This window comes from Rhopalosiphum padi, chromosome 2 (assembly GCF_020882245.1).
Source record: "Rhopalosiphum padi isolate XX-2018 chromosome 2, ASM2088224v1, whole genome shotgun sequence".
NCBI lineage: Eukaryota > Metazoa > Arthropoda > Insecta > Hemiptera > Aphididae > Rhopalosiphum > Rhopalosiphum padi.
This window is the reverse complement of record NC_083598.1, coordinates 62,664,371-62,678,154: the sequence shown is the minus strand read 5'-3', so window position 1 is coordinate 62,678,154 and position 13,784 is coordinate 62,664,371. Positions and strand designations below refer to the sequence as shown.

Genomic DNA, 13,784 nt, shown 5'->3' with positions numbered 1-13,784 from the left:
AATAATGCGAAAATAAATACTCCCATACGAATAATGATACTAATAAAAAATTGTTTAAACATTTTATTTTTAGTTTCTATTGCGGACGTGGTTCACTTGATAATAATTGACGAGTCGTGACATATAGGTTGAAAACCACTAGATTATAATAATATAATATAAGGTTTAAATAAAAAAAAGCTGAAGGTTACATCGATTAACAATATTTATTTTGTCGTTACTAATCAAAACCTTAATTCTGTAAAAGATTTTTAAAAAAATGTTCATACATCATTATCATCTTTAAAAATTCTATAATTTTAATGGTATTCTACACATATAAGTTTAAATAAAACACACAAATAGAAAACAATTTGTGTCGTTGTCGTTATAGCCATGAGATAATTTATAAAATTTAAAAAAATATAAGATTAAAAAAAAATATAATAGGTATTAGCATTGATAATAAATGGCATTTAGGTAGGTGAGTAATTGACTACCGAAAAATATTTAAGTATTATAGTTTTCAAAGGTTTATGACTATTTTTCTATAGCAGTTGTGGAATTTGGTTGAACTGTCGTAATGTTATTAACTAGTTGTGTGCCGGAAGTCGTAAATTGAGTGCATATCAAACACAAACCAAATTGATAACCTAATACCTGAAAAATAAATAATTCTTTATTTGATAGGTACCTAATAGCCAATAGATAACCCAACATGCGCTGAAATAAAATGCAATTTTCATTGATATTTACCATAAAAAGTAATTCCTTATTAACATCATAGAACCCCCACGCCGTAATTCTCACGTAACGATGAAGCAATTGATCTAACAAATCTAGAGCCTAGATTGTTAACGTTAACCAATAAAACAAACATCTTTTACAAATATACATAAATATTATTAATTGTAAACAACTAAAATTTTTTTACCATTTTTCTTGTCTTTTCTGGAAATGAATTTATATCATTTTCAAGCATTATTTTTGCAGTCAAGTGAACCTAAATAAAAGAATATGAACTGTAATTAATAATTGATTGTAATAATAGTCAATATAGACTATAAAGTTTAAATAGGTAGGTATGTACAATAATGAATGAATGTGATTTTGTGACACGAGGCCACCCGTATTTTTTCTCCGTCTTAAAACCGTATATTAAAACAAAATTGAGATTAGCTGAACTAATTTTTTTAGCTTTAATAATAGAATGTGCTGTCAAATTATAAAATTTAAGTTAAATTCAAAATTGTTATTCAAAGTATGTCATAGGGTTTTTTTTATTGGTAATTTGATTTTAAAGCAAGTTAGAACAATTAAATACTACAATATTTTAAAATTTAAACATCAATAGACCTATACGAGATTCTCTATACAATATTTTTAACATACAATTTGATATACTATAGCAAACTAAACACTATTAATAGTAAGTAGTAGTTAATAATACAATACAATGTATTGTGATCAATGGCGTAGAAATTCGGCCCTATTGGGAAAAACTTTATTGGCCCTTCTCTCATTATTCGTATTAAATGTCGACAGCGATTTATTATTCGTTTAACGTTCAAAACCACACTTACTAATATTTACAGATAACATACATGATACATCATAATATATACGCCAGTGAGCTTTATAATTTATACCCAACACATGGCCGGACCGTGAGACCGGACCCGGATTAAGAGGGTGGGCGGGTGGGGGGTGGGGTGAGGGCACGTCTCCAGGGCTCATGCTGTACCTGAACCTCAAACAACAATTAAAAGTTATAAATATTTTGGGCATGTAACATGAAAAAAATAACTATATTGATATAGATATTAAATGATTAACAATATTGGGTAGGCATATTTTTGTCGAAATCCAGAAAAGCATCTCATAGATTCGGGGCCTCGATGCACCCTCATTATTCCCCCCTCCCCATTGCTGTATTTACGGCACCGGTTGTGACCTCCGTATTATATATTTTATTCCGGACGACTCTCGTCGTACACGATCGGACACGGATTATGGCGGCCATCATCATCACGACACCCGCGGCTATTTATCAAATATTATTATTATATCGATGACGCGCGGGCATATCATAGGCATTTACAATAATATAGTTTTAATATCGTGACTGCGGTCACCTGTGCCGCGAGCTCGTCGGCCCGGTAGCATATCCACCAGAGCCGGAACCACGCGAACGACCACGTGAACACGTCGAGCACGTACGTGTAGCGCTCGTACGTGGCGTCGAACAGGTCGCTGATGACCACCACCGAGACGATGTCGTTCATGGCGAATATCTGACAGAGGAGCAGACCGACGGTGGTGAAGAATATCGGCGCGCCGTACTCGTCGTTGAACAGCCGGACGAGCCTGGCCAGACGGCAGTGCGCGTCCGACAGCCGGATCAGCCGGTCGGCGGCGGCCCATTGGTCGCGTAGGTCGCGGCCCAGGTCTCCGGCCCGGCGGTTGACGGACGCGAACTCCTGGGCGAGCGCGCCGCACGCCGCCGCGTACTGGCACTCCATCGTCGAGCCGCAGTACACGCAACAGCACAGCGGCACCGTTGTGGTCACGGCGATGGCGGCCGTCGGCATGTCCGTGAACAACCGGTACTTGAAGTGCACCATGCACAGCAGCGCCGCGGACCCGACGGTCCGGAGCCAGAACTCCAGCAGGTGTCTGCCCGACTCCACGGTCCGGCCGCAGCCGCGCTTCAGCTCGTCCGCGAAACGCGCGCTGTGACCGGCGTTTATCAACCTGCCGCAGACGAGACACTTATTATATAATTATATACGCATACGTTTGTGCCGCGTGTGTGTGTGTGTGTGTATGTGGACCGCGATATACTGCACACGCGGATTGCAGTTGCGTATTTGTACGTCATCGTATTATGTGGTGTTGTTGTTTATCGCGGCGATAACCGGGCCCGTCGTTACGATTTTTCCACGCGTCATGTTATATGAGTATACTTAATGTATTTTTATGCATTTGTGCGAAATGTAAACCAAATATTACCGCGCAACGATTATATAGGTATTTATAAATTCAGAGGACGCGTTTAAAACGCGTCAAAAGTTGCATTTAGCCGTGTCAGAAAATATATTGTAACTGTTAAGTTTATTTTATATGCATTCTTACCTGTTTAAAACCATAACTCCGAGAATGAAGTATGCCAAAGCAATTATTAAGTATTGCGGATTAACGGTTCCGGAATTATCTTTTATTATATTATGTAACAACGCAAAAACTGAATAGAAAAAATAAATTATCATAAAAATTGAAGTAAAAAAGAAATAATAACATATCTCGAATCTTTGATCTTTTTCGTTCCATTTCAACGACCAATTTCCGAACACAAGCGAAGAAAAACATATGAGCGGAATCATTTTTGATAACTGATTAAAAAAGTATACATTGCCGTTAAATTATAAACGTGTAAAACTTGAAATTATGTTGGTTTTAATCGATTAGATATAATAATTGTTAACATATACGCATTGTGCATTTGCGTCGTAAGTGAAATGTTATAATAAAAATTGAAAATGTAAAGTTAATGGATATATGTTTTTTAAAGTTGTGTAAATGAAAGAGTGAGTACAATAATCGGCACACTAGATTAACAATAGTGTTAAATATAATTATGAATTGTCAACTCGATAATATATTTTTGTTCAAGGGCATATATTTTGTATTATATTATAAATTCTAAAAGGAGTCCACCAAAAATACAATAGCTATAGGTACCTATATACTTAAATTTTATGTTATAATATTAAATAGGTACTAATTATATAATAACTATGTCTTACTGATATTGTTATTTTTCAATTGTATGAATTCGTTTGTTTATAGTTACCTATATTTTATATCCATTTAAAAATATAACAGAAGATGAGACATTTTTAGTCTACTGCTAGTAAATAATTAAAACAATTGCAATACATTATTAGTAGGGAACGGATTTATATGTAAATGCATATTTTTATTAAAACAAGATATTTAAGAATCGATAAGAAATGTTCATGATTTAAATCATTCGTATTAAAATGATGCTACTTTTATTTTACATATTTTTACATATTTCACTAATTTTTAAATATTTTTAAACATATTTTATCATTTCATTGTTCATACGTTTTCAAGCCATGTTGCAGTGGACAAAAACAACAATTATGAACTTTGACAATCCACGTGGAGCAAATATATAAATAGTTATCTTTAGTTTTATAGTCGTTATCTTATAATTTTCATATAGATATAATAGATATCTTAATATAGTATAGATTTATATACGACTAACAATTGATAGCAGACGGTTGACAGGCGATAGCAGAAGGTTTTTATAGTTAGTGTTTGGCTGTAATCGTAGTCGTACGTACCTGCACAAATTTCAAAAATGCCAAAAATTAGTAAAACTATTTCGTCCAAAGTTTCTCAGTACCATAATGAATTTCCAAACGAGACATTTAAAAGCGATGGTCAAGTTCTACTGTGTGTCGCGTGTGAAAAACCAGTACCAATAGCTCAGCGGTCTTTAAATATACAACACATTGCAACACGAAAACATAAAGAAAGCATACAACGTAAAGAAAAATTTAAACAAAGCTTTTACCTGTTAACATCTACATCTAGTAATAGTAAGTCTGTTTTTTTATACTGACCTTTGTCTTGCACTAATTCGTTCAGATATACCATTATTTAAATTATAAAATCCTGATTTCAAAATGTTTTTGGAAAAATATACCGGTCAAAATATTTCAGATGAAAGCACATTGCGAAAAAACTATATTCAAGATAATATTTATCTTGAAAAACTTTCTTCAATTCGAGGTGAGATTCAAGATGGGCCCATTGGGGTGTCCATCGATGAAACGACAGACGTAGAGGGGAGGTCCATTGGGAATGTAGTTATAGGCAAATTATGCGATGAGCCTACTAATTCAATACTACTTAACTGTGAACAAATAATTTATTAGGTAGCTATAATTAGTCTTATTGTTGTTGAATGTAATTGGACCAATAAAATATACTGTTGTACCTAACCTCTTAATAGCGGACACATTAATTCACTTATAGGCTATGGTATCCGATCTATAGATGTTTCACTGATAATACTGTGTCACTTTAATAATATCGTAAACACGGTGTTGCTTTGAACATTATGAGATGCACACACAGTCTCAGAGCTCCGTATCTGAATGTGTAGCGAAATTGCATACACATTACGCCGTTTCTCTCTATTATATTTTTCTATATTATTTTTTGTATTGATGAGTGGTGTAATAATTATTTTTTAAACTTCTAAGACATCTGTGTATAATGTATACATTATTTAAACTCTAAATAACTTACGCAGTACCATTGGTTATATCTATATAGTCAATTATAACACAGACATAATACGTTAATCTGCTGAGCGATAAAATAATATATTTTTACACGATTAATTGTAAACCCTTTCGCGAATACATATCATGCAAGAATGACAATTTCAGTGTAGACATTATCAATATCAACACCTTTCACATTACTAAACTTGACACGAATGTGATACAGCCATCTATTATTATAAACATTTTTTTTAGCTATTTTAGAAGTATTATTGTTTGTAAGTATTTTAGGCCCCACTGAACATGTTCGTTTGGGGCCTATGAGTTTACAATTTAATAAATACTTATAATAAATATATTAGTGAACATTTTATCTTGAAAAATATGTAGTTAATTAGCTATTTAATTAGGAAGATCAACATTTTGCAGGATACTCCTATGAGATTCCACTTCGACGATAAAAGATTTAAAAAGATTTAATTAAATAAATAATTGTTTGTAATTTGATTTCTGTGGTAACACCTGTATGACATTTCTAAACCAATATTTGATTTCCAAACATATACTGCTACTACTGCTCTTTGCTTTATAATATGATATTTGATATATTAATATTGTTTCAAAACAATATAAATAAATATAAAACAATAAAATGAAGAGCTATGTAACTTTGGAAACGGTGTGAATAGAAGTTGCCCTACGCCCCTACAAATAATGGAAATAATATTAATTTATCTAAAATCAATTATTGCAAAGTATATATACGAAAAAAGTCGTTTTTAGGTTAGGTACACTGCATTGATAAAAAGAGGTCACGAAGAGATTAGCTCTTGTACACTTCCCCTTGTATTCGTTCTTAATTTATGTATAGTTAAGAGTGAATTCGTTCATTTATGTTCTCTTATTATTGTTTGATTATAATGTAAATAATAAATATAATACACATTTTTGTTTAAGATTTAAATTTTACCTAATATTTTGTATACAAGTAAAATAATTATTTGTAACATGTAATAGATAGTGTAACAGTGACAGTCTATCAACTTCAAAGCTCAAACAGTCAAACTCAACACACACCTTTCAGGTTGAATAGAAAATATTGTACTTGTTTCAACTGCACTTCCGTTACCAAGCGAGTGAGTGTTGAAGATCGAGTTAAATAATATTTATCTGTCCAATTTATAATACAATATTGTTTGAAATGTCAACTGTCGGGGTAGGCTAGTTAAAGCCGAGTGAGGCACAAGATAATTTTTTTTCGTTTATTATTGCATAGGGTGAATTGAAATAAACTGCGGGCTGGCTGCAGCCTTGGTTCTCTCTAGTGAAATATATGATTGTTTCTCGACCTATAATCGCTAGTTTAAACAGGGGTTAGGATGACGCAACGACTATTTACACTGATGGTTTTCTTCTATAACAATAACGGTCAACGGACATTATGAGCGGTCCGTATGGTCCATAATATGTATTAGTTTCTTGCAAAATGCTAGTCACAAGATCTAGACGGACAGACGCTACTCGCGCGAAACGGAACGGAAAAAAAAATATGTGTACGTACAAAAACACTTGCGACACGACACACACACACACACACACACACACACACAAACACACACACACACACACACACACACATATAGACTTAACAAACCAACACGGAACGCAACGACACCATTAAAACGCTCTGACACGTTTATATGGTGTACACTAGTCGTTGGCCTTTTTGTATATACGAGTATATGTGTATATATATTTTAATTACGGGTCTGAAAATCTAATTTCACGCTTCCCAAACGGTCGAATGCAATCGCCGCCACGCGCGTGTACATATCCTTCCCCACCTTCGCGTCGCCCCGGCCCGACACACTTTCGTCCCTTCTCGCGCGCTCGCACTACGCACACCCGTGGGTCATCTGACGGCGATGTCTTTAAACCGGAGGAAATTGGATAAGTTACCATATTATTATATATCGTTACAGCAGCGCCGTATAAAGTCTCCGACAATGTGGCCACTGTTGCTGCGACGTGTACATGACGCGTGCGCGTGTGTGTGTGTATATTTATGTATATTATTATTAAAGCGCTGACGGCTCTGCGCCCGGTTAATTCGCCGGCGGCGGCGGCTGGAGACGTTAACGGCGATCATCCGGCGTGGGGCGAGGAGAAAAATAACTGTTCGAAATCTATTGTTTTTTATTTTTATTTTCATACAATTTGTTTTATTTTTTTATAAATCATTGTTTACTGCGCGTGTCGTAGACGCTAACGGTTTTTATTCGTCTTGCATGTGGACGAGCGTATAGGCACTATATATGCGCTTACGTTATATACCAACAAAACAGTCTCATACTCGATTTGTGACCCGTTTGCCTATATTATTATGTAGAAATCATCGTCTAAACAACTAAAACAATATGCGGAATTATATGTATCAGAACATTTTATGTAGACGATCAGATATTTATTTTTATTTTTTTTTTTGTTATTACATTTTCAAAAAAAATATAAATAATAATGAAGGACGACATACAAGAGTACAAGACATTATACTTATAAATTTAAATATGATAATATGATATATTATATCGGCGACCTAAACTCGCTGTTGTTTATACGTATAATAGTTGAGCATATTATAATATATAGTTTATTATATACACCATAAACGCGCATTGCATAACTGCCATATAACGAGCCAGGAGTTTATGACAACTATCTAACTAAACTGTTCGGTATTATTAATAGCCACTCGACAAAGGGGAGTTGCCCATACTTTGTTCCGAATAACGTCTCGTCGACTCGATTAAACTACCTATGCCTAACTGCAGCGTGTACACATTAATGAACTTACGACCGACGTGCGACGTTTTATTGTTGTTGACGATAGATGGAAAAACCTACACTTCCAGCGTTATAAAATTTAATTTTTGGCGATTTGTCCCTTCTTTAATTACACACGGAACATGTTCTCCCGTATTAACTTACATGTACCATATCCAATTTTACAGTGCCGAAATAGCACGCGTACTTATACGATTTAAAACTATATAGGTAATATATTTTGTGTACGTACTGCTCGTTATATAATATAATGCCAGCACGCGATAGTACGGTTTCGCAGAGATTGGTAATTTTTTCATTTCCGAAAGTGCCATACTTTGTATTATTACTTAAGCTAACAAAACCGTTTACCCGCAGTACGAGTTCAAACGAGAGAAGACGCACCTATCGATACGATTTAATTGAAACTCGAAAACTCGACAGTTTTTTTTTTTTATTGTTTTTATGAAAATTAGATGAGTCTCGAGCACTATGTATCACTATTGTTCAAACACAATGGCAGGTATTATAATTAGCGGCGCGGCGTTTAGGAGGGAGCAGAGGGTGCGGTGCAGGTCTGTGTGCGTTAATAAGAAGCCGGCGCGTGTGATATTTTTGCATATTAAAAAAAAAAAAAAAAATTAAAATAATATAGAAAAATACTGGATAGACCGCGCACGGTGACTGCGGCGGTGTCAAAAGCCGAAGAAATTTAAAAGCGCACCGGTTGTCCGGCACGTTTTATAATTTATGCCGGGCGCATGTACGGGCCAGATAAGAGACGAAAAAGGGTTCTTCCTGCACGAACCGTAAACATCGACCGTACGCGCAATCTCTTGTGCAGGTTATAATAACAATATAATACCGCGGCCATGGCGAATGATGGTCCCACCGGGTCTCGCCTTTCCAACGGTTGTACACACACACACACACACACACACACACACACACACACACACACACACACACACACACACACACACACACACACACATATATACAAACGTCATATATAATTATGTATAGGTGTACACGACCCAAGGTTACCAAAAACCGAATAGCCTACATCGTAACGAACATTGTACGCGTATCGCGTACTATACACACAATATGTGTGTTCATATATATATACACGTCTACTTGTCGCGTATATTTTATTACTCGCTGTTTGCTGTACATGCCGTGTACATATATTTATGCTCGTTCAAGTTGCGGCTTACACACGCGCGTACTGTGTTGTCGGTTTAAGCGAATTGTAACGAAACCGTCGTCGTGCGCCAAAATATTTGGCCCGGCCCGAGTTCAAATGACGTCCTTCTCTCTTTAACACGACACGATAATGATATGATATACAGGGCGTTTCACCGACACCTGTTTTTTATTATTCAATAACGGATTTGTGTAAAATCCGATTTATTAGAATTTTTAATACGTTCGAAGAACATATTATTATTTTTGAATATTTGAAATTTTTTTCTAAACCTAAAGTGTGGCCGTGTTGCGATATAAACTTCTGTTTTTCAAATATCTATAACGCTAAAACTGGAGATATTTTCGATGGTCCACGTATAATATAATTTCATTGATCCTACACTAAAAGGATCACTAAGCAGTTCAGATAATTATAAAATAGTAGATTTATTGATGAAAATAATCGACACAGTCAGTTAGATTTCACACTATAGATACCTTTTAAGTGCAAAGGTTACCAGTTTTTAAATTTAATACGGTGTATCTGAATCGAAAAAAAATGGTTTAAATTAATGTTTTTTATGGTTGTTTTAACTAATAAAACTAATAAAAAAAATAGGGTCTGAGTGTGTTGCACAATGTAATACTTTATAAAGATTATGTGTTCGAGTTACATACCGTCATAACACTTCCTCTTTACATTTTAAAATTAAGTAATGCACCTGAAGGAATTACACTTAAACGGCGTTGTTTACATTTTTTTTCAAACACGAGTCGTGTAATCTATTGTCCAAGTACTAATATATCTCTTTGATGTCTCACAGAGACGAATTTCAATAGTCTTTTTCAAAAGAGTTGTCAATAGACCTTAACGTTTTAAAATATTACAAAACTTTTGTCTGTTTTACTATTGTCCAACATCTTTATTATTATGATCATGATTCGTTTTGCAGAGTATAATATAATGTTCGTTCTAAATTTAATATGGAACCTTTATGACCGTTTATAGTATAAAAATGCCATTTTAAATATCGACGCTACACTAATATAAAAATTGATTATAAGTTTAAAAAAATAAAATAAGTATAATTGGATAATAAATATTTAATTTTAGTTTTATTATATATTAAAATTTCTATACTTGCTATAAGGTAATATTTTAATCATTCACACGATGGCATGAATTAGAATCCTGTGGTACGATTATATCATTTAAAAAATAATATAATATAATTGATCAAAGTTAACTCATTGGAGTGCTTGAATATGAAAAATTTTACTTTTTATCAGTGTTTATATTATAATGTATTGAGTTTTTCTTTCACAGTACCTACTGTGGTTTGACCACTATAAAATTTAAGAAATCTTGGTACTGTTGCTTCGGACGCCTATCATAATAAAATAATAATTACTCATACTTACGTGTTATATTACGATAAAATAGCAGCAGACAAATAATTTTAATTAATCCAATATTGCAGTGCTCGTCTGCAGACGTGATGATAATTTGCAGGCAAAAGCCTCTTAACTCCTCCTACCAGATATGTATGTATATAATGTTTATGGTTATTCACCTTAATACGCATTTAAACCGGGGTACACGTCGACGGTGTACCGACCAAACGGGATTATCAAATATTTCCACTCGCGAGATTATTACACGGTGTACTGGGCAATGCTTATACAGATTAATAATAATTCATGCCGACTATCATGCAAAATCACAGGAAAAAAAATAATTTGGTAATAATATATAATTAATAGTGTATATTAGTATATTACCTATATAAATAACTGATATTATTATAGCTACATTAGTTAATTAGCAGTTAACTAAAATGTTTTAATGATTTTTGAGTTCAAAAAACCGTTTAGTTATAGATGTTTAAAATGTTTTTAGTTAAATTAGCTATTATATAAAGTTATAAATGTAGGTAGGCGGTAGGCATAACTATTCCTCACATTTAGTTTTAATTATTAACAAATACTGTAATTTATAGGTAAATGATAAAATGTATATTTACTTCTCTATATTAATTCGGTATATTAAAATTCTAAAGTAATCTGTTTCGTATACGTATATAATTTAAAATTTAAAACCCCATCTTATAAATAATAATGTGGGATACAAACAAATTGATGCATAAATAGCTATATGTTTATATTATTATTTTTTAGTACATGATATCTTTACTATTATAATATAATATAATGATATCATCATTTATGCATATTAAACGGTATTAGACGTTAGATTATACGTATAAAAGTTATATTATACACAACGGACGATTATAATTAGAGTTAACGAATATTTACAGACGTCATATTTATGACAAAAAATTGGTTATAAATTATTATCAAAGGTGGACAGTCGATGAAAAACAAATTGATTTGAGCTAGCTTAGTTAAGTCAAAGAATATTAAATTATAAATTAATTGCTATCAAAGAATATATTTAAGTTTAAAGGTTTATGATGAAAATTCGATTTAGATTTAATTTAATTAAAAAAAGTCAGCGTGTTTGAACATTTTTCTGTTTTTAAATAACCATGGCACTGTTGAGTGTCTACTCATTAATGCTAACTTCCTGTCATTTAACAAATTGATCACATTTTCTTATTGCACTCGTAAGTCATATAACTATATAAATTGTAAAATCAAAAAATAAATAAATAAATAAATAATCATTAAGAAACATTGTTGCACATGCACATTAGCTGGTAGTAGGTATAGGAAATTATAAGTTTGTGCCAACTAAACTATTGGACTAAGGAATATTTATTTGTTTATTTTTGTTAAAATAATTATATTATATAGCATGAAAAAAAAATATTAATTAAGTAGTTTTGACTAAAGTTTTAAGATATAGTTTAAAGTTTTAAACATGATGATTACCTAACGTATTATTTTTCGAATAAACTGAAAAAGCCAAGTTAATTACAACGGATACTCCGACTTGTGAGGTCTTTAAATTAATTAGAAAATTGACTAGATACAACTATATATTATTTAAGATACATGATTTGAGCATTTTTTTTTTTATCTTAGCTCTAAAATTGTGACATGATTGCCTAGTCTTGACAATTACGTATGAATTGTTGCATAATACACTAGAATTCGTTCGAAGCCATAGATAGGTATTAATATAGCGGACCCGCGCAAATTATTACATGGCGCGTAAAACCTGTTCGAAAAAAAATAAACACGTACACCATACAGATGCTATCGCTGGAACTATTTTGGTCGTCTTCCACTTCTACTATTCATTGTATAGATATCTAATATATATAATATTATGTGTATGCGATATTCTGCACGTCTATTATACATAGTTAGGGTCCAACACCGGACAACAGTTGTAGTTACATAGCGCCGCTCCCGCGTGTACTCATGCGATTATTGTTTCTTTTTTTCGTTTCGGTGCTCATCGCTTCGCTAATCCACCACCGCCGCGGATGCTTCCTTAATCGCGGCGGTTAAACCCTACCCCCTCCGCGGAGGGGCGGGCGCGGAACCTCGAAGTCTCGCATTATACACCACGCCGCCCCGCTCGAAACGCGCCCGCCATATAATACTATATGACTATTATTATCTATGATACGGTATGTATAATAATAATATGTATAGGGACCGACCGTAATACGTTTGGCTTTACCACCTCCATCCTCGACCGATCCTGCAGTCATGTGTGTGTGCGCGTGTGTGGGAACACTGAGAACTGCCTTTTCGCTGTGGGCCACCGAAGTTTACGAATGAATCACTTACGCCGCCGCTACGGGAGAGAATATAACAACTCTTTGCGCCGCCCGGCGTTATCTCCGTCACAGTTGAACACCCATCGCCGGGTAATCCTGTCTGTGTGTTACACCCCCCCCCCCCGGACCCTACATATACCCGCCGCTCCAACAGTGATGCCCCCGCCAACGTCCGCTACCACGGAGCGAGCGAAACTTAAACCCGTGGCGGTGGTGGTGGTGGTGGTGGTCGTCGTCGTCCGTCCTTTTCGCACGAAGGCGGAGCGACTCCCGACGATATAACTACAATAATACACGCTATATACGTACACACTCCTCGGGTCCGCAGACCGTTACCTGCAACCGTCACCGACACCACAATATATACTTACACCTCGTCTTGCTCTTCCTCGGTGGCGCGTTACTGCTAATTGAATTCAATAGCATATTATTATTATTATTATTATTATTACTATTATCGTCATTGTCGCTGTCGCCGACGCATTGTGCGCGTGCAGTCTAGTAGTGTATAATATCATCGTCGGAGTACGTTATATATCACGTACTAAATGTATATATACTTTCGAATAACGGTCCGTGACGAAATACGATATTATTATTGTTTTTATCGGCGATCGATCGCGTTCGACCGAGTAGACTGGAAAAATACCCTTACCACATACGATAAATATGTTATATAATATGATTATACGTTGGGATACTGTGC

At 34.4% G+C, this 13,784-nt stretch overlaps 1 protein-coding gene across 1 annotated transcript; it reads right to left on the bottom strand.

Annotated features, from left to right (window-relative positions):
- Window positions 1-267: 267 nt before the first annotated feature.
- On the bottom strand, window positions 268-3,480 carry LOC132921246 (uncharacterized). Its single transcript, XM_060984163.1, has 5 exons — window positions 3,115-3,480; window positions 2,115-2,733; window positions 914-982; window positions 736-825; window positions 268-639 (listed from the first exon to the last, which is right to left on the bottom strand). The coding sequence occupies exons 1-5, from the start codon at window positions 3,360-3,362 to the stop codon at window positions 520-522; spliced, it is 1,146 nt and encodes a 381-aa protein (XP_060840146.1). The 5' UTR covers window positions 3,363-3,480; the 3' UTR covers window positions 268-519.
- Between the last annotated feature and the right edge of the window lie 10,304 nt (window positions 3,481-13,784).